This window comes from Malaclemys terrapin, chromosome 7, assembly GCF_027887155.1.
Source record: "Malaclemys terrapin pileata isolate rMalTer1 chromosome 7, rMalTer1.hap1, whole genome shotgun sequence".
Taxonomy (NCBI): domain Eukaryota; kingdom Metazoa; phylum Chordata; order Testudines; family Emydidae; genus Malaclemys; species Malaclemys terrapin.
The window spans coordinates 49418224-49437349 of NC_071511.1; the positions used below are offsets into that span (position 1 = coordinate 49418224).

General features: G+C 56.5%; 1 protein-coding gene across 2 annotated transcripts in view; it reads left to right on the forward strand.

Moving 5' to 3' along the window:
- RASSF1 (Ras association domain family member 1) overlaps positions 1-19126 on the forward strand; it is a 28878-nt gene that overhangs the window by 5795 nt on the left and 3957 nt on the right. Inside the window, exon 2 of one of the 2 annotated variants that reach the window (XM_054034799.1) lies at positions 2797-2921. In XM_054034799.1, coding sequence (XP_053890774.1) covers positions 2797-2921 — 125 coding nt within the window. Of the gene's footprint in view, positions 1-2796; positions 2922-6032; positions 6480-19126 lie in introns of those variants that run through there. The other variant, XM_054034800.1, reaches the window with a different exon arrangement.

Here is a 19126-nt window from a genome sequence, read left to right on the forward strand (position 1 = left end):
AGCTTTCGTGGACTACAGCCCACTTCTTCGGATGCATATTCTATATGCATCCGAAGAAGTGGGCTGTAGTCCACGAAAGCTTATGCTCTAATAAATTTGTTAGTCTCTAAGGTGCCACAAGTACTCCTGTTCTTCTTTTTGTAAAATCTATGGATCTGAGCCTCTGCTTCCTTACTGGTGTGACTGAGTAACTCCAGTGGTGTGACACTGGTGTCAAAGAATCGTTGTCCTGCTGTGCTGCAGCGATAACCACTAGAGGGCGCCAGAGCCCTATTAAAAGTCATAGTTCCCTTCTAAAAGAACAGCTGAGAATCCATGGAAAACTTGGGAGGAACTTTCCATGGAGAATTAAGTGTGATGGTTCTGCTTCTGCAGCTAAATCCTGCTCCCCAAAGCTCTTTCTCCTGCAGCTCGAAGGGCCAGTGGTTGGAAAGTCTGGGTTGGAAATCACCATGGGTTTGCTTCCTAAAGAGCCGGCTGGCTGCAGGCAAGGAACAGGGCAGCCTGGGACTCAGTGGGCTAGTTAGAAGCTGACTAGGCATTCAAGTGTCTCAGCAAAATGGAAGTTTGGCTTCTCTCTCGGTGGAAGGAAGCTCTTGTGTTGGATATAGACACTGGGATTGTTCTGATGTCCCAATTGCGCGGGAAGGCCCTTTGGGTGACCAGACAGGAAGTGTGAAAAATCAGGACGGGGGTGGGAGGTAATAGGCACCTATATAAGACACAGCCCTAAATATCAGGACTGTCCCTATAAAATCAGGACATCTGGTCACCCTAGAGGCCCTTGAGTTGCCTGAACCCATTGTCAACACCTATCATGATTATATATAAGCCATATATTTGGCCTATGAAACCATATTCTCATTCAACCAGTTATTCTTTTGGTTTAAGATAAGGAACATTTTGAAATTCATCTTCTGATGTGGAAAGGCCAGAAAAGTGATGTGTTTGGGCCACAAAATGGCCTGGAATGAAATGAGGACCATGTTGTTTCTCTTTTTTTTTTAAATTATGTTTATACCAAGATTCCCTAGTCTTTGCCTCAGTCTTTGTTGCTCAGGAGATCTGGGGGAGGGGAGGGAAACCCCAAACTATTTTTCTTTCCAGAGCATTTGACCGATTCCTGCTACCAAGCTGAATCTTCTGTTTTGTGACATCACAGGTTGCAACAGAGAGGATTGTAATGTCACAAGCAGACCTCAAAGGTGATGGGACTGAGGCCAGTAACACAGAACAAGGGGAAAGAAATGGAGAATTTGTTCTAACAGGGAAACGTCTTTCCTATGGGGGAGAGGAGACCCCTGTGAGATAGGGTGTGGGGAAGAGGGCATCCCTACAGAGATCGGGGGGGCACACAGGGCAAGTGAGGGGGGAATCTCTTAGGCTGCGTCGTGGCACCATGTGACTGCCATTGGAGCATTCCTCCTGCACAAGGCCATCTGCACTGAAGGAGCCACGTCTGGCTGCAGCCCATCCAGGCGAATGGTTCTAGAGGCAGCCGGGTGCCCGTTAATCGGCTCTTTGTGCTGGCGGGTGGCAGCGTGGCTCTGGGGAAAGGTGATGCTGCTGGGACAGAGGCTCTTTGTCTCAGTCCCTTTGAAGTGTGTGCGTGTTGTGGGGAATTGCTCTCTCCTTCACCCCATGGAGGATGTCTGAGTGGAGGCCTCGTGGCTGGGTACAGGGGGCTTTGCTGGGTCCATCAGAGGTCCTGGGGCTGGCAGGGTAGCGTCCAGGTGCCACAGAGCTGCACGGTGTGTTAATCACAGGGACAGAGAAATCAGAGGGGCAGCAGCCCCATTAGCTCCTGTTCAGCCCAGCCTTCTCTTAAGCCGGGGCCGGAGCATCCCCTGGGGTCTGTTTCCCTGGCCAGTGGCAGATGCTGGGTGTGCCACTGAAGGTGCTCCACCACCACCACAGTGAAGAGGGCAGAACAGGAACCCATCAAAGGTGCCATCCCCCTCTGTCCCTCTCCCTGGCTGCTGAGGCTGTGCCTGGCTCCACCTGGGATTGGCGTCCGCCTGTAACGCCTGGTCCTTTCCCCTCCACCTGCACAGCTGCTTCCCAGGCTGAGCCCTGGCTCATGTCTCCTCATCCTCCTATGCCACTTCCTTGGCAGACCCCAGCTCCGCAGGGGTGTGCGTGGCGTGGTACGGGCCAGACAACCCGTGTGAGTGAGTGTCCCCAGAGCCCGGTCCCACCATCCTTCCCTCCCTTCCCTGGTGGATCTTGGGGGCAGGCAGCAGAGCTGGGATGACTGGAAAGGTGAGGTCCCTCCAAGTGGCTGAAGGAGGCCCGTGCGCTTGCTGATCAATTTCTGGTGGGGATCTCATGGGACCCCGGCTCCTTTATTCCATTCTCTCCTGAAATCCCAAAGCGCAGGCCCGGATAGTCGGGATTCAGCCCAGAGTGGGGCCTCTCTGCTTCTGAGGACCTCACACTGGCCACCAGCACTGGCTGAGATGGGGAGCCAACAACTCCCTCCTGGTCTAACAGGGGGTGAGGGTGATCCAAGGTTAGGTTTGTCATACAGCCCCGCTCCGAGTTCCCATGCAGCAGGACTCTCACTGGGACCTGGGGATGTAAGCGGGGAGACAGGGAGCTCGGATAAGAAATACTGACCCATCATGCAGCTGATCGGGATGTTCACTGGCATCAGACTGTCCCGTCCTAGCCCTGGGGTTCTGGCAGGCGCTGGACCCGGGGGGCTGCTGCTCCTTCCAGCAGGCTGCTGGATTCTCCCCCAGGCTGGCTCCCATCCACCTAACGCTGTCTCCTCTTTCCTCTCCCCTCCCCCAGACTGCAAGTTCACCTGCCACTATCGGTGCCGTGCCCTGATCCGGTTAGACTGCAGCGGCCCCCGGTACCAGGACAGTGACCCGGACGAGGCTAATGAACAGACTGTGGAGAAAGACACCAACGTGGTAGGAGAGCAGTTGGGATTCTGACCTAGGTCTGCAGGCTGCAAAACGCACCCATGTTGGGGGCAACAGGGCAGAAGCAGCTGGGAGCTCCCCCACAGTCAGTGCCCCCTGCCCCCCTCCCCACAGTGCCCCCTACTGGGAGAGGCTGGGGCTGGAGTTCATCAAGCTCCTCCCCTTTCTATCTGTCCCCAGCCCAGGGCATGGGTGCTGCTCAGCTGCTGGGACGTTCCTTCCCCTCCCGTGCACAGCAGTGTGCACGTGGGCTCAGCTGGCATCCAGAGAGAGCTTCATAAATCTTGTTGTGGCCCTGGTGGAGGAGCCAGCTCCAATTTCATCCTGAGATTGTGGCTCCGTTCCCAGCAGCTGGGGCCTCCCAGCTAAGGCCTTCCCAGGGGCAGGGGCAGTGCGGGAAGGGTGGTGAGGCTCATTTGCACAGCTGGGTGGGCGCATTGCCAATTAACTCCATGCCATGTGCTGGGGTGGCTGTTCTGACACCTACCAACACTGTAGACAAGCACCTGGCCCCTCTGTCTGGACGCCCAGTGGGTCTGGATCCCCTACTGCCCACACACCCCGCCCCAGGTGCTGAGTCAGTCAGAATCTTCCCTGTCACCCCACCCTCATTATCAACCCCAATTCCCCTCCTCCACAGACCCACTATTGTCCCTTTGCTCATCACTCCCCACCCACCCCCATTACAGACCCCAATTCTCCCCCCCCCCCCCCGACCCACCATTGTCCCTCTCTGAGCATGTGGAAAAGTTCTCAGGATGAAATCCAATGCAAAGGAAATCCTGTCTGAGCCCCACCCTGAGGGGACAACCTTTTAAACAGCAGTGAGTGTTGTGCTGGTGAATAGTGTCTGAGGGGCTGTTAATCCATCTGTAGAGCAGCAGGGAGGGTGATCTAGTGCTTAGGGCACTGGACTGGGACTTGGGAGGCCTGGGCTCAGTTCCTGGCTCAACCACAGACTCCCCGTGCCTCAGTTTTCCCATCTGTAAAATGGGAATCTTTCCCTACCTCCTTGGGGTGTGAGTGTAAAATCCCTTGTGGGGTGCTCCAACAATCCTGATGAGCACTATATAAGTACCTCTGGCTCTGGGGCACATGCCCGGGGCTGCCATGCAGCCATTAGGTGGTGACAATGGGAACCCTGTGGGGCAGGGCCCATCTTTTCCTCTGTCTGTACACCCCAGCACAATGTGGCCTAATACAGTGATGCTGACTGGGCCCTCCAGGGGCCATAGCAACAATGAATCATCACAGCCAGTTGGCTGGATTGGAGCTGGTGAAGGTCTCCATCCCTGTGTAGCCTGCTCAGGAGAACCCTAAAGGCAGAGTGGCTCCTGGCTGGGTTGTGGGTCATCACGTGTCTCTTGTTGCCTCAGCTGAGGGTAGGGTGACCAGATGTCCCGATTTTATAGGGACAGTCCTGATATTTGGGGCTTTGTCTTATATTGGCGCTTATTATCCCCCATCGCCTGTCCTGATTTTTCACACTTGCTGTCTGGTCACCCTAGCTGAGAGGTTCACTGATGGTGGGTAGAGCAGGCTCCTTGTGGCCCTGTTCGGCTGTTGTAGTAGCACTTTGCCTCAGACGCTGGATCTGACCCACTCCCAGACAGCTGGGTGCTTTTCAGAGCTGTCTGAATGCCCCAGCCTGCGAATCCGGACCAGAATTCATAAAAGGCCAGGGTTTGTCATGGTATTACTGCTTCTTCCTGGTGCAATCAGAAATTCATCGATAGCTGCATCTCTCCAGGGAACACAGAGGGGAGTGGAGCGAACCAAACCTTGCCGTCTGTGCGGGGGATCGGGGGCCCTGTGCTTTAGGCAAAGGAAGTTCAGTTTGTGTTTGGGGAAAGCTTTTTTGGGGGGGGCTAGATTGTGCTTTGATTTGGCTAAATGCTTGGGGGGCCTAGCTTGAGTTTGGGAGGGAGGTTTGCATTTTGGGGCTAAGATTGGGGGGGGTCAGTCTGCATTTGGGGGGGGGAGTTCCCACCAGGTGGGAGGACTGGCTCTCGCTCTTTCCAAATTGGACTGCCCCTCCCTGATCACATATGCAAGAAAGTGAGACTGCCTGGAATTCTCCGTGCAAATGAGAACCTGAAAGCAGGGTCAGCAGCCCCAGCACCCTGCCTGTGTCTCCAAGGTGCCGCTGGGGGACAATCACCGAGGCAGATCTGGGAGGGGACAAAGGGCAGCCAGATTTCATCCCCACTCTGCACTGCCCCACACTGAACTGTGGCTGCTGGGACTGTCACCACTTCCCTCATGCAGAAGAAAGGCAGTTTCATCTTAATGGAAATGATCCTCATGTCCTGCTGAGTTAGTGTGTCTGTCTCTCTCCTTTGGTCCTTCTGGCCTAAGCTGCACCCACCTCTGACTCCTGGGTGAAAGGGCTGATTAACTCCGTGCACACCTACCTATGTACCTGAGAGTATTGACAGGTGGTTAGAGCACAGGCCTGAGAATTGGGGCTATTCCCAGGCTGGCTTAGGGCACTAATGTGTGACAGGGGAGGCCTGACCTCAATTTCCAGCTCCACCACGTGTCCTGTGTGACCTTGGGCGAGTCACTTTAGGCCCAGCTCCTGCAAGGTCGTTAGGCTGTAAAGACCTTGGAGAAGCTGGCCCCAGTCTCTGTGCTTTAGTTCCCCATGTGTGATATGGGGGTCCTGGCCCTTCCCTGCCTGGCAGGGGGGCTGGGAGGTAGGGTGACCAGATGTCCAGATTTTATTGGGACAGTCCCGATTTTTGTGTCTTTCTCTTATATAGGCTCTACCCCGTCCCAATTTTTCACACTTGCTGTCTGGTCACCATACTGGGAGGATAAATACATAAGGCCTGTGAAGCGCCCAGATACCGCCATGATGGGCGTCCTGCCAGGCTCATGCAGACACGCTGAGCGAGGCGGAGGTAGTAGTGGCGTCCCTTCATAATGGGAGATGCTGGCCCCAGACTGGCTAATGTTTGTGAAGCGCCGACGAAGCGCTGCCGCCGCAGGCAGGGCGAGCTGCTTTGGGGATGAAATCACGGCCGGAAAGGGGAGGGTCCGGAGCGGGTTCGCCCCGCCCCAGCTGGCTGCGCAGCCTTCCCCAATGCGGGCCGGCCCCTGGTGCAGTGTGTACGTTTCAATCTCAACGGCTCAGCTGCAGCCAGGCGAGGGCGAGGAGGAGCCGGGACCACGGGCGTGCAGACGGGCAGTCAGTGCTTCGGCGTGAGGGTGCACGCTGCGCCCCGACCTGCTTCATCGTCCGAGCCCGGTTCGGACCGAGCCTCGGAGGCTGCCGGTAGATCCGGGCTTGTTCCGAGCGGGCTCGGTGACCTGAGAGCTCCCAGCCCGGGCCGGAGAAGGGCGAGGCTGGTTTCCAGGGTCGGAGGGCGAGCAGCGGCCGGGGAGGGGATGAGCGAGTGCGAGCCGGGGACCCCGTCCTTCGAAATGACCTGGAGCAGCACGACCAGCAGCGGCTACTGCAGCCAGGAGGACTCGGACTCGGAGCTGGAGCAGTACTTCACGGCGCGCACCTCCTTCATCCGCAAACCCCACAAGGACAAGGTGAGGTGGAGCCCCGATTCGGAGTGTGTGTGTGGGGGGGATCCGGATCCCCCTCAGTGCCCGAAAGGGGAGCCCCGATTCAGAGTGGGGGGGGGGATCCGGATCCCCCCCACCCCAGTGCCCGGTAGGGGAGCCCCGACTTGGAGCGTGCCGGGGGAGGGGAGAAGAATCCGGATTTCCCTGTACGTGGATGGGGAGATCCAGATCCTCGAGCTGGAGTTTGCCCCCCTTCCTTTGAACCAGATGACTGTTATTTCGATTGCCCTTGTGCCCAGAGCCCCGGTCTGCTTGGCGCTGCGCAGACACACTGTGGGATGAACAAGACCCCTGCCCAAAAGACCTCATTGCCGCCTGATCCGATTTCTTCGGACCCGAGCCTATTACTCCTGGGTCCTGCTTCTCCACTGGCTGGTCCCCTATGTGCCTTGGGGAGCCACACGGGCTGAACAGGCCGCGGATGGGGGGCTGCCCTATGTGTCTCCGAGGTGAGCGAAGTTTGGTGGAGGGGGGCTGGCTAGCCAGCGAGTCGTACCCCGTCAGCCCAGGCTCTGGGCACTTAGCAAGCAGGCTGATTGGGCCCATCCCAGGGTACCGGGGCGGAGGGCTGGTCCTCCATACGCCTCCATTGAGCCTTCCCAGGGGTGTATCAAATGCGCTTGGTTGGGTAGGCGTGTTTTCCGGGAACCGTGTTTTTTTTTTTTTTTTTTTTTTTTTTTTTTTTTTTTTGAGGTGTGTGTGTGTATGTGAAACTAACCTTTTCGCTGCTGTCACGGGGGCTGAAGTACCTTGGCCAAATGCCATGGGGGGGCCAGTCGGGAGGGGGGGTTTCTTGTCTTCCTGGCCTGGCTGGCGCATGGCTCACTGAGGTCTGTGGGGTAAAGAGAGGTGGGGTATTGCCCTTCAGCTGTGGCGACATCACACATGGCGTGAGTTTGGTGGGTCTCCTGCCAACCTCTTAATGGGCATTTAGTGTAAAACCATCACTTAGTTTGGCACCACTGGAAGACTTGGCTTTTGGGAAGGTTTGGGTCAGGATTGAGGGGCATTGGCTGAACTGGGAGGGACCCAGGACTGGAACTGCGGGCGGGGGCTGTGGGTTGAGACTGGGTGCAGCTGCATTGTTATCCGGCTCTCCGAATTCTTCACCTTTTCCATCTGTCTTCGGGCTTCCAGTTCCTGTGGTGTCCGTCCCCAGAGTGCTGGGCACTGAGGTGGTGGTAAGGGCAGGAGGAGCTCTCTGGTTTTATGCATCAATCTAACACTCCCAGGTCATCCTGGCAGATGGGGGAGGGAGGAGTGAGGAGGTGGCAGATGGAGTCTGAGTTAGGGAGATCTGCCCCGGAGGACCCTGTGGCAGGGCACCAGCTTGAGCTATGTCTGGCACCCAGAACGGTGAATGGTCATTGAGGGACAGGCTCAAATTGCCACATGGCACCATTGCCCTGTGATGGGGCATCTGCCAGGTTCCTTCTCTGCCTGAGGAGGCCCAACCCACCTGGCTCTGTGCTACCCGAGGGCAGGCTTGTGGGGAGAAGGACATAGTGTCTGAACTTGGCAAGCTGGTGTGGAGATGGAGACCCAGCCTGAAGGGTGCTGCTGTACTGAAGGGCCCAGGGCTGTTCCAGCACTGGGATCCTGGCCACCTTTTAGCCCAGGGGTGGGCAAACTTTTTGGCCTGAGGGCCAAATCTGGGAATAGAAATTGTATGGCGGGCCTAAATGCTCACAAAATTGGGGTTGGGGTGTGGGAGGGGGTGAGGGCTCTGGTTGGGGGTGCGGGCTCTGGGGTGGAGCCAGAAATAAGGAGTTCAGGGTGAGGGACGGGGTACCGGGCTGTGGCAGGGGAGTGGGGTGCAGGGGGGGTGAGGGCTTTGGTTGGGCGGGAGGGCTCTGGGGTGGGGATGATGAGTTTGGGGTGCAGGAGGATGCTCTGGGCTGAGATCGAGGGGTTCAGAGGGTGGGAGGAGGATCAGGACTGGGCAAGGGGTTGGGGACCAGGGAAAGGCTCAAGGGTGCAGGATCCGGGCAGTGCTTACCTCAAGTGGGTCCCGGAAGCAGTGGCATGTCCCTTCTCCGCCTCCTATGCGGAGGCGCGGCCAGGCGGCTCTGCACGCTGTCCCGTCTGCAGGCACCGCCCCTGCAGCTCCCATTGGCTGCGGTTCTCAGGGAGCGGGAGCTGCAGGGGTGGCATTTGGGGCGCGGGCACCGTGCAGAGCAGAGGCCCCTGGCTGCCCCTACACATAGGAGCCAGAGTGGGGGCCATGCCCTGCTTCCAGGAGCCACGTGGAGCAGCCCCCAACCCTGCTCCCCCCGGCTGGAGCAGGGCAAACCCCAGACCCCGCTCCCTAGCGGGAACTCGAGGGCCGGATTAAAATGGCTGGCAGGCCATAGTTTGCCCACTGCTGTCTTAGCCACTCTCGTGCCCTGCCTCTGTCTCCATCTGTCCTAAGAAGTTGTGGGACCTGAGGGGTTGGCGCTCAGCCCTCAGAACCCAACAAAGAGATGACTGGACTTGTCTTAAAAGCTGCAGGGTAGGTAGCGTCTGTGCCACCCACTGGCCAAAGGGCTCCATGGGCCAGTACCCAGCATTGCGATGACAAACCTCCAGCTGCCACCAGCCAAAGGAGGTTGCATTGTTAGTGGATAACAGTGGCTAGGGAGGTCCTTGCGCATGGTGTCCCCTTGGAGCCCTACAGAGTGCTCTGGGGCCACTCAGCCTGTGGCCCTACAGGAGCTGAACTGGGCCAGCACTGTGGGACATGTTGCCCCTTGGTGCTATTCACCAAAGGACCGGGAATCTGGCTGACCTTTGGCTCAGCTCGTGGCTTTGGCAGATGATCTGAGATCAGGAGACACAAGGGTGTGAGACATGGGATGATCTCAGCCTCTGGGGTGAGGTTGGGTGTGGATGAGTTGGTTCCACTCAACTGGTGACTGGAACAGATTGTGTGTGCATACGTACATACGGGGAGGCGTGGATGAATTGGGGGAGTTTTTAATTCCCCAAAGGGAATTGCTGATTTAGCTGGCAAAAACTAAGCAAAGTGGGAATGGGTGTTGTGCAAACTTCAGCCCCCTGCCCTTTGCTAGTGCCCTATGTTCCTGGCCACAGCCCCTCTTGCTGGTCCTATCCTGACCCCCAGATTGACTGATGCCCCTCGATCCTATTCTGCAACACCCTCTGCTGTGCCAGTCTTGGGCTGCTGCTGAGCAGAGTCTGGCCTTTGTGTGGTGCCTGTTTGTCAGCGGCGGGAGAGGGGGCCCTGCTGCCCCCTGCAGCTGTGCCAGTGCCTGCCACTCTGCAGAGCTTGGTGGAAAGCAGTTGTTCCCCGAGTGCCAAATCTGCTGCTGGCAAAGGCTGTAGCCTCCCAGCTGTAATACATTAAGACCCCAACAGAAGGGTAAATCCCCCAGCTGGCTCAGGAAACCCCCTGGAGACACCCCTGCGAAGTGTCCTTATGTGAGTGACAGAGCCCTGTTAGTCTCCTCTGTTTGTGTGATTAAGTGTTTCCTAGTGGTTACAGCAGAGGTGCTGGGAGCCAGGACTCCCGGGCTCTGTTGCCAGCCCTGCCACTGACTCACCAGGTGACCTTGGGTGAGTCACTTCAAAGCTCCGTGCCTCAGTTTACCCATTATGTACAATGATCCTGGGTGTGATGGATTGTGAAGCTTGGTTCACTCCCAGGTGTAAAGTACATTCAGATCCTTGGCTCTGTCTGAGTTTGGCCCCCATCTGAGAACTCCCAAGCACTTAATGATGGAAACCGCCCTCTGCCAGGCCTGCAGGAGAAGTAGCGTTTGTGTGTGAGTCAGTGACTGTGCTGAGACTACCACTACAAAGCAGAGCTATTCTCATCAGCCGACTTCATTTAGGTGCCTACCGGGGAGCTGAGCTCCTAAGAAAATCTGGGGCTCATCCCACTTCACCCGGCAGGCCAGTGCTAGAGCCAGGAGTTGAGCCCGGGTCTGCTGAGCCCCAGTCCCGCGCTGTAGCCACTGGCCCCTCTTCCTCTTCTTCCCCATTGGTCCACTGGAGATTGTGGTGCAGCAGGAGAAGCATCTCTTGGATAATCAGGGCCATGGCGGGCTTTGGGACCTTTCCCTGGGCTCTCTGCTCAATGGGGAGCTGGTGCAGAGGGCAGGGCACTGTGGAGGGGCCGGGGGCAGCTGGCAGTGATCTGTGTTGCCAGGCTTTTCAGTGTGGGGAGCTTCGTGTCTGGAGGTGACAACTGTGTGAGATACTGGGACCTGCCTCTGGCTGTGATGGGGAGGGTGGGGGGGCAACTTTCTGGCCAGTGGCAAATAAGAAGGGAGCATCTCTGGCCTCCTGGCTCTGGGGACCTCTCCTGCCACCAATGAGTCCGAATGGACTCCAAGGTTGTGGCCGACTGGACGTCCTGGATACCAGGAGACATTCCGAGTGCTGCCCTTGTTGGGTTAGTGTCACCATGGCCTTGCCCAGCATCACCAGCTGCTGCTTCCCTGAGGGCTGGCAAAGCACAAAGCAGGATGGTTCTTAATGGGAGTGTTGGAGGGGGAGGGGCAGAGCCTGCCTGAGGCTGACTCCCAGGCACAGGCCAGGAGAGCACAGGGCCTTCTCCTGAGGATGGGGCTAGGCTGAGCTTTGCTCCCAGGGTAAACCCTGTCCGCTTCCTTCCAGGCGACGCTGGCTCTTTGTCCCTGGCCCGGGAAGTTTAAGGGGAGTCAGGGCTGCTGCCCTCCCGCTCTGGGCTCCGTGCAAAGGGCCAGCTGTGTGGTGTCTGTGCACTGGAGGAGCAGTACCCCCCCCCCCCACACACACACACACACACGGTGCTGTGCCTAGTGGGAGTGCTACTCACCCATGACTAAGGGTGATGCAGCAGGGTTGTAATACAATCCATCTGACTCAGTTGGAGAGCGGAAGCAGCCACACCGTCTGTTAACCATTTCACCATGTCACTGAGCAGCTGTCCCCCCAGTAGGGGCAGTCAGAGGGATAGGGAGGTTGCAGGCAGTTGGGAACAATGCCCCCCCGGCCTGGACTGGCTGTAGCTTTGGTGCCTTGCCCAAGAAAGGGGCAGTTGAGAACCCAGCTGCAGTGACTGGAGGGGCAGGATGCCCCCACACTGGAGAAAGGAGAGAGAGAAATGCAGCCAGAAAGCGTGAGGGGAGTGGGCTGGGAGGAAATTCCCTCCCCCACCCCCATCTTCCCCTACTGAGCAAAGGCAGGAGGTTGTGGGATCTCAGCCGAGGCAGCGGGTGTCACCGGGGGTTAAATATTAGTTAGGATCCAAAAATCCTAGGCCTCTCAAACATGTAAACAGCTCTTCTACGGCCCTGCTGGATCCAGGGTGAAAATCTGCTATGGTCCCCGGGCTGCCTGGGGTCGGGAGAGGGACCAAACACAGATCTCGTCCATTTTGCAGCCCAGGCTCTGCTCCTGCTTGATGGGCTCTTGGAACGTGGGATGCTCCTGTGGGGATTTGGGGAGGGGACATGGACCCTGGACAAACAGTCTGAATGCATGCTGGAGGCTGCAGAGTGTGTGTGTGTGTGTAATGCCAATGCCATAGAAAGCAGGGCCTGGCCCATCCCCAAGAACACTGTTCTAGTGGTGAGAGAGGGCGTTATGCCTGTATATGGTTGCTTGCTGTGTGATAACTCAAGGTGCTGCTGGCTCTGGCATAGGGAGTGAGCAGGGCCTTATCGCAGGCCAGGGGAGTGATAAGGGCAGCCTGGGGCCAGGAGAGGAGACATCCAGGGAAGATCAGCTGGCTGTGTTGCACCGGGTGTGCAGGCAGTATGGATTGGCTGACGGGTTTGCAGTGGCACCGTGCTGACCTGCACGCCTGGCCTCCTGCACCCTGATTGCTGAACTTCCCTCCTGGCTCATGGCCGTTTCTCATGCCTACTGGTGCTGGTGGCAGGCAGCTGGGCATGTGGCATTGGGGGGTGCTCCCTCCCAGCTGGCAGGGCACCCTATACCTGCTAGGCACCTTGCTGTCTTCACCCTGGCATAGCAGCTGTTTCCCATGCGTGTGCCATGTTGTGGGTGGGGTGTGGCCGTGATGACTTAATGCCATTGGGAGGGGGCACTGCTGCCAGGGCCTCCCTCTCCCTTTCCAAGGGGGCGCACCTCCTTTTCCCTGGGTCCAGCATACCCATGGGTGCCCGGTATCCGCTACCTCTTGGCGCAATGTCCTGTGCCAGTGCTCCAGGCTGCCCCTCTTTGACCTGTGCTGATCATGACATGCGGCATGTGCAGGTGGGCTGGGCATCTCACCACCCCTTTAGGCGCCACTTAGGGGCCTCTTCCTGCATATGTGGGGCTGACTCTCCGGGGACCACCAGGGCTAAATGCACAAGCAGCTGAGCGACAGAGCTGAGGCTGCCTAGCTTAGGCTGTGGTGGACTCCTCCTGTGTGGCTTGGCATGGGTGAGGGGGCCTGTAACACACCCTCGCCCTGTGCGTCTGTGTTGCCATTGCCCGGTAACTAACCAGCCCTGTGATATTTCCGTTGCGGAGCAGCAGAGCAACCTCAAAGCTGTTCTAAGCAAAACAAGGCTGATCTGAGCAAAGCGGCAGCTACTCCCCTAGCTGGGCTTGGAGCAGCTGAGGGTACTGGTGTGTGGGAGGTGTGTGAGATTGTGTGTGGGGAACTCTATCACTGCCCTAGCATTAGCTGGCAGGGAATGTCTGGAGCCAGGGGTGCCTGTAGGAGGTGCTGCGGCATTGGAGCAGGGAGTGATGCGTTATGTAATGTCCCAGAAAATGGGCCTTGGAGAAAATTCCCTTTGTTCTGTAAACAGGATGCCAGTGTCCCTCCCTGTGACTTTTCATCCTTCAGCCATGAGCTGTGCACCCCACCCTCGCAGGCTTCCGCCTGCCCTGGTCCTCAGGATACAGAGATTTCCCCCTTTAGTTCCTTGGATCTGATCTCTGCACATGGGAAACGCGCTCCACCCCGACGCACGCCCATGGTCCCACATCCTGTCGATGCGTAGCCGGGCTGGGTTTTGTAAGTCTCTGCCTAAGCTGCTCTAGGCCTGCTTGCAGAGCAGAGCTTCCCGCCCATGGAATTACAGTTGTGGACAGAGAACAGTGCTAGTAACTTGCCCTTAATGTATTGATTCCCAAAGGCTACATGGACGAGGCAAAATCCACACGACCCAACCTTCTTCCCAGACTCGGGGGCAGCCAGATGTTGGGCCTTGGGCAGCGGTCCTTGTTTAACAGAGCACATTACAACCATAGCATGCAGGAGTTTAAAGCAGCTTTGCACTTCCTGTCTTAAATGTGACTTGGGAAGGCAACCAGAAAACTAGACATTGGCTCTGTATTTTTTTTTTTTTTTTTTTTTGACTGCTTCTGTAGGAAGAGCAGGAATGTGCAGTTGTGTCTCCCCTGCTTTTGCTGGAGATGTCCCTGCGGTGTGACTAAGTGGGGATTTTCCCTTGTTATATTGTATGTGAGCCTATGTGAGTCTTACTGTTTTGCATGAATGCTGTGTGTGCCTCGGTTTCCCTGTGTATTGCACCAATGTCTGGTGGTGGGAATAAGCGTGTGTGACTTTTGCGGAGGCTGCTCCAGCTGCCTGCACGGATGCCATGGCCACCCCTTCTTAACCTGAGACCCAGGAAGGGGATGCGACCAGGTGACTCTTGTCCCAGGAAGCGAGACAAAGGCTGGAGCAGGAGCAACGGGCAGGGCAGGGGCCAGGCAGCTGGAAGTGAGTTGGCCTCGGCTGGCTTGGGGCGCAGGGGGAGGACAAGAGCCCTGACTCTGAGCTCCCCTTCCCCCAAGATGGACTTGGCTGAAAGTCACTGATTTCTGTGCTAACAAGTTCTGTTCTACGCCGCTGTGTTCCTGTCGACGAATAAACCTTCTGTTTTACCGGCTGGCTGAGAGTCCCACCTGACTGCAGAGTTGGGGTGCAGGGCCCTCTGGCTTCCCCAGGAGCCCCGCCTGGGCGGACTCGCTGTGGGAAGCCCACGGTGTGGAAGGAGATGCTGAATGCTCCGAGGTCAGACCCAGGAAGGTTGAAACTGTGTAAGCTTCTTGCCCTGGAGACAGTATGTTCAGAGAGAGAAGGCTCCCCCAGAGTCCTGACTGGCTTCATATGGAGTAGTTCCAGAGCATCTGGTAACATGGGGCAAGAGCTTTCTCAGTCTTTAATTGAAGGGTATTGAAACTTTAACAGGGAGAGTTTTCCTCCTGCCTGTTTGTTGAGCATTTGAGTTAAATGCGTGTTAACAAAGACAGACAGCTCTGAGCGTTTGCTCTCTCCTTCCCTTTCATTAATCATCGTTCATCTCTCGGGTGTGTGCTGACGTAACCCGGCAGTTTTCCAGTTGTCTGTCAAGTCTTCCGGGAAAATCAGGGTAATTGTAATGCCCAGCCATGCTGTGTTGGTGGGACAAGCCATTGATCTAATGGCATTTGTCAGGAGATGGATGTCTGGACACTGCAGCCCCGTCCCCGGCTTTAGATGGAGGCTTTGTGGGATTCCACAGCTCCAAATGTGTTGGATAATTCCTCGTGATTAGTGGCGTGTCCTGCTATTAATGTGCTTCAGACCCCAGAGTCTGTGGCTCAGCCTGAAGGGCCCCCTGCCTGCCGCTCTGAGTTATTCCCTGGTCTCTTGTTTGTAGAGCAGAACCTGGGTACCTGCTCCCTCCCCCACAACCAGGGGACAAGCACGTGCCCAGAGCTAGGGCAGTGCAGGCTGAATGATCACACTGGAGAACCATTCCCTAGAACAGTGGTTTTCAAACTTTTTTTCTGGTGGCCCAGTTGAAGAAAACTGTTGATGCTTATGACCCAACGGAGCTGGAGATGAGGGGTTTGGGGTGTGGGAGGGGCAGAGGGTTGGGATGGGGCCGAGGGTTGGGATGGGGCCAGGAATGAGTGGTTCAGGGTGTGGGAGGGGGCTCTGGGCTGGGACTGGGAGTTGGGGTGTGGGAGGGGTTCAGGGCTCTGGGCTGGGGGTGCAGGATCTGGGGTAGGGCCGGGGATGAAGGGCTTGGGGTGCAGGAAGGGGCTCCGGGTTTGGTGGGGGGTCAGGGCTGGGCCAGGGGATTGATTACCTCAGGTGGCTCCAGATCAGTGATGCAGCAGTGGTACAGAGGCAGGCTTCCTGCCTGTCCTGGCACCACAGACCGTGCTGTGCCCTGGAAGCGGTGAGCAGCAGGTCCGGCTCCTAGACGGAGGTATGCAAGCAGCTGTGCACGGCTCTTGCCCGCAGGCACCGCCTACCCCCTCCCCCCAGCTCCCATTGGCGGTTGCCCATTGGCCCCCACAGGCACCGCCCCCAGTTCCCATTGGCTGGCCAGTAATTGGGGTGGGGGCAGTGCACAGAGCCCCGTGGCTCCCCCACGCCTAGAAGCTGGACCTGCTGATGGCTACTTCTGGGGCATAGCGGTGTGTCAGAACAGGTAGAAACTAGACTGCCTTAGCCGGGCAGCACCGCCAACGGGACTTTTAACAGCCCAGTCGGCGGCGCTGACCAGAGCCGCTGCGACACAGTGCTTTACGTTCCGCTACCCAGTACTGGGTCGCAACCCACAGTTTGAAAATCACTGCCCTAGAGGATCATCAGCTGACTGATCTGTGGGGTCAGAGATATGGGAGCTCGGGGAAGGACCAGAGTAGCAACCACAGCTTGGTGGGTGATAAAGCAGGCTCAGGTAAGCCACAGAGCACTCCAGTTTCTCTGATAGATATTAACTAGCAGGCAGCCTGGGGATGGGGAAGCAGTCCTGCCACCCTCCGTGAATGCTTGCTAGACCTGATGGGGTAAATGTGGCGAGGGTGGTAGTAAGGGGCTGATTGCACTGTCTAGGGTTGGATACAGGAAGGCAGGTGGACATGGGTTAAGAGGAGAAAACAGGTCTAGCAATTGTAAATTAGAAGCTGCTGTAGCCTCTGTTTGAGATGAGATGGTCTCTGGCGTGCAGCACCAGGAGAGAGGGAGAGGGAGAGGGGAGGCAGGCAGGCTGTCTTTGAACTGTGTGTATATGTTGCACATGTGGTGACCTGGCTAGGTGAGGCTGTGCTAGCTGTGAGGAGAGCCAGAGGCGAACCAAGGCAAAAGGGATACCTTTACATTTTATAGGGAAAACCCCCAATTGTACCAGGAGCACAAATAATATCGAACATTACCAAAGACTTACTACTTATAATAATAAGCTATATAGGTGACGAACTCATTAATCTTTGTGTGCTTGTCCCTGCTGTGCGGTTGGTACCAAATGCATTGCTGTTAACAAGAACACAAGAGCTCACTCAACAATATCCTGTGTCACTTCAGAGAAGAATCAATGTTTCCTCTCTTTGGCTGTAAGTCCAGTTCCACTCTTGCTAGTTCCACTCTTGCTGTCCCGTCCCCCCCCCCCCTTTTTTTTTTTTTTTTGCTCCTCTTCGGCTCAAAGTGCTCCTTAGATTCTGTGGCTGTACCTCTTTGCGCCGAGTTTATCCACACCTAGTGGGCCCTCACCTGGCCATTGGGCATCTTTTGAGCTGTGTTCCGTCAAGATGTTCAAAGAGTTTCTCTCTGTTTTCAAGTACTGTAGGTGTTTTTTTGGAGGGGGGCGGGGTGGTTCTCGTTTACCATTTTCAGGATCTGTCGGCATCTCACGCAGCTTTGATCAATTCCCTTTTTCCCCAATTATATTTCAGATTTTTTTCCCCCTTTTGATTCTCTCTCTCCAGTAAGTCTGTAGATTTGATTTCCCTCCCTTCTCTAACAGTGTCTGCACACATACCCAGGTCTGTTTTTGTTTGTTTGTTTTTTTCCTGCTTCTCCTGACCTGAAACCTTTTCCTATTTTTCCTTCTTTCCTCTTTTTCGCCTCTCAGTCCCCTGCTTGTATTCTCCTGTTCTTTTTTTATTTGCTCAGCCCAGCTCCGGTTCGCCCGCTAGCTCAGCATCTCCATTCTCCTTCTCTAACACTTCTGCCAGTTGCCCCTTTGACTGGCTTCGGGACCCCCTCCCCAGCACAATCTGCCCTCTCATTGGCCATCTCTCTCCCCAGACAGTATGCTGGGCAGCTGCCGCAGGTGCTAATGCCAGGTGCGAGTTACTACCCATACGCTATGTAGTATCTGTTTGTGTGTATATGGGTGTGAGCATCCAGGGGTGTGTCCACGCATGTCTGATGTGTGCCATGCAGTGGAGGGGTGTGTGTGCCACGTGCCATTCGCTTCCATTCGCTTCTCTCTTCTCCCCCACTGCCATCCTGCGCAGGCAGCTGCCGGCTTTGTGGTGGGAAAGGAAAGGAAGTGGTTCCCAGAAATCCCAGGAGAGCTCTGATTGGTCTGTGGTGAGCTCATCTGTAATTCCCCTTGCATGGGGGGGGGGGGGTGGCGTGCAGAGGGCTGATGTCAGCAGGAAGCCAGGCTGATGCAAGAGGGTGCAATGAAGTTCTGTGACAGCGGAAAGAGAGAGGGTTGGCTTTCCTGCTCTGGCGGCATGTGTGTCCTGGGCGTGTTTGTGTGTGATCTGTGGGAAGTAAGAGCTGGTAATACATGAGCTGGCTGCATTGTCCTACTGAGGTGCTATAAGATGGCCCATCATTGTGGTGTTGGGGCTCCTAACCAGGTTCCTGGCTGGGGACATGCCCTAGCGGAGAGTTGTGTCTAGATCTCCTGTGCCAACCCTGAGCAGCATGGAGTTGATAAATTCCTCTCTCTCCATTTCCATGCCCCCACCCCCACCCCAACCCTTGCTATGGTGCAACTCAAACTGCAGGCGCATGGCCATGGGGTTAAACCAAAACCACACTCGGGCAGTGCCGAGTTAGCCCCTGAAGAGCGACATGTGCATTGAAACAAATACCCCAGACCAAGCAGCTGTTCTTTGCCTCGCATTGGTCAGGGGGGACAGGTGTTTAGCCTGGAACCCCCATGCTGTGCCCGCTCCCCATTTAGTACCACAGGGCCTGGGCCACTTAGTCCCTTGAAAGTAATCCTGGGAATTCTCTGGCCTGTGTTTGCAGGGGCTCAGAGCAGGTGATCCGAGTAGTCTGTTCTAGCTCAAATGCAGGGCATCTACTGATTACCCCCTGGCCAAGGGTGGCACAGAGGCACCTGGCCTGCTGGCAGGGTCGGGGATGCAATTGCCTGAGGCGCCCTGGAGATGGGATCTCCTGCTGGAGCCTCCTGTGTTTTTCTTCTGGAGGCTGGTCGCTGACTTGCACCCCAGCCCCGTCTGTGTAAGTTCCCTGTGTCAGCATGGGGGTGTGAGCTATACACCCGCCAGTGGCCGCTGCTCGGCAGCGAGTGTCTCCTCGCCCCTGGATCAGGCCAGCAGCTGCTGTAGCTCTTGGCTTTGAAGTGGTTTCTCCAGTGGTAATGACAGTCTGCCTTGCTGGCTGGCATAGTCTTCCTCTGCCCTGAGCCTCCCCTAGTGCCCACCTGCTGGGCCAGCCTGTGGCTTCTGTGGGGTTGGCTGCTGCATGATTTAAACCTCTCTCTGGTTCGCAGCCTCTTAGAAGCCTCTGGGATAACAAGCAGGGGGGATGATTCCTGACGCCCCACTTTGATCCTACCTGTGGATCCAGGGAGCTGCCCCCAGCCAGGGCTGGGGGGATCCTACAGGAAGGCTCAGCAGGGTTTTATCTCTCTCCAGATGCACCCCTCGTATGAGGTATCTGCCCACGGGGGTTT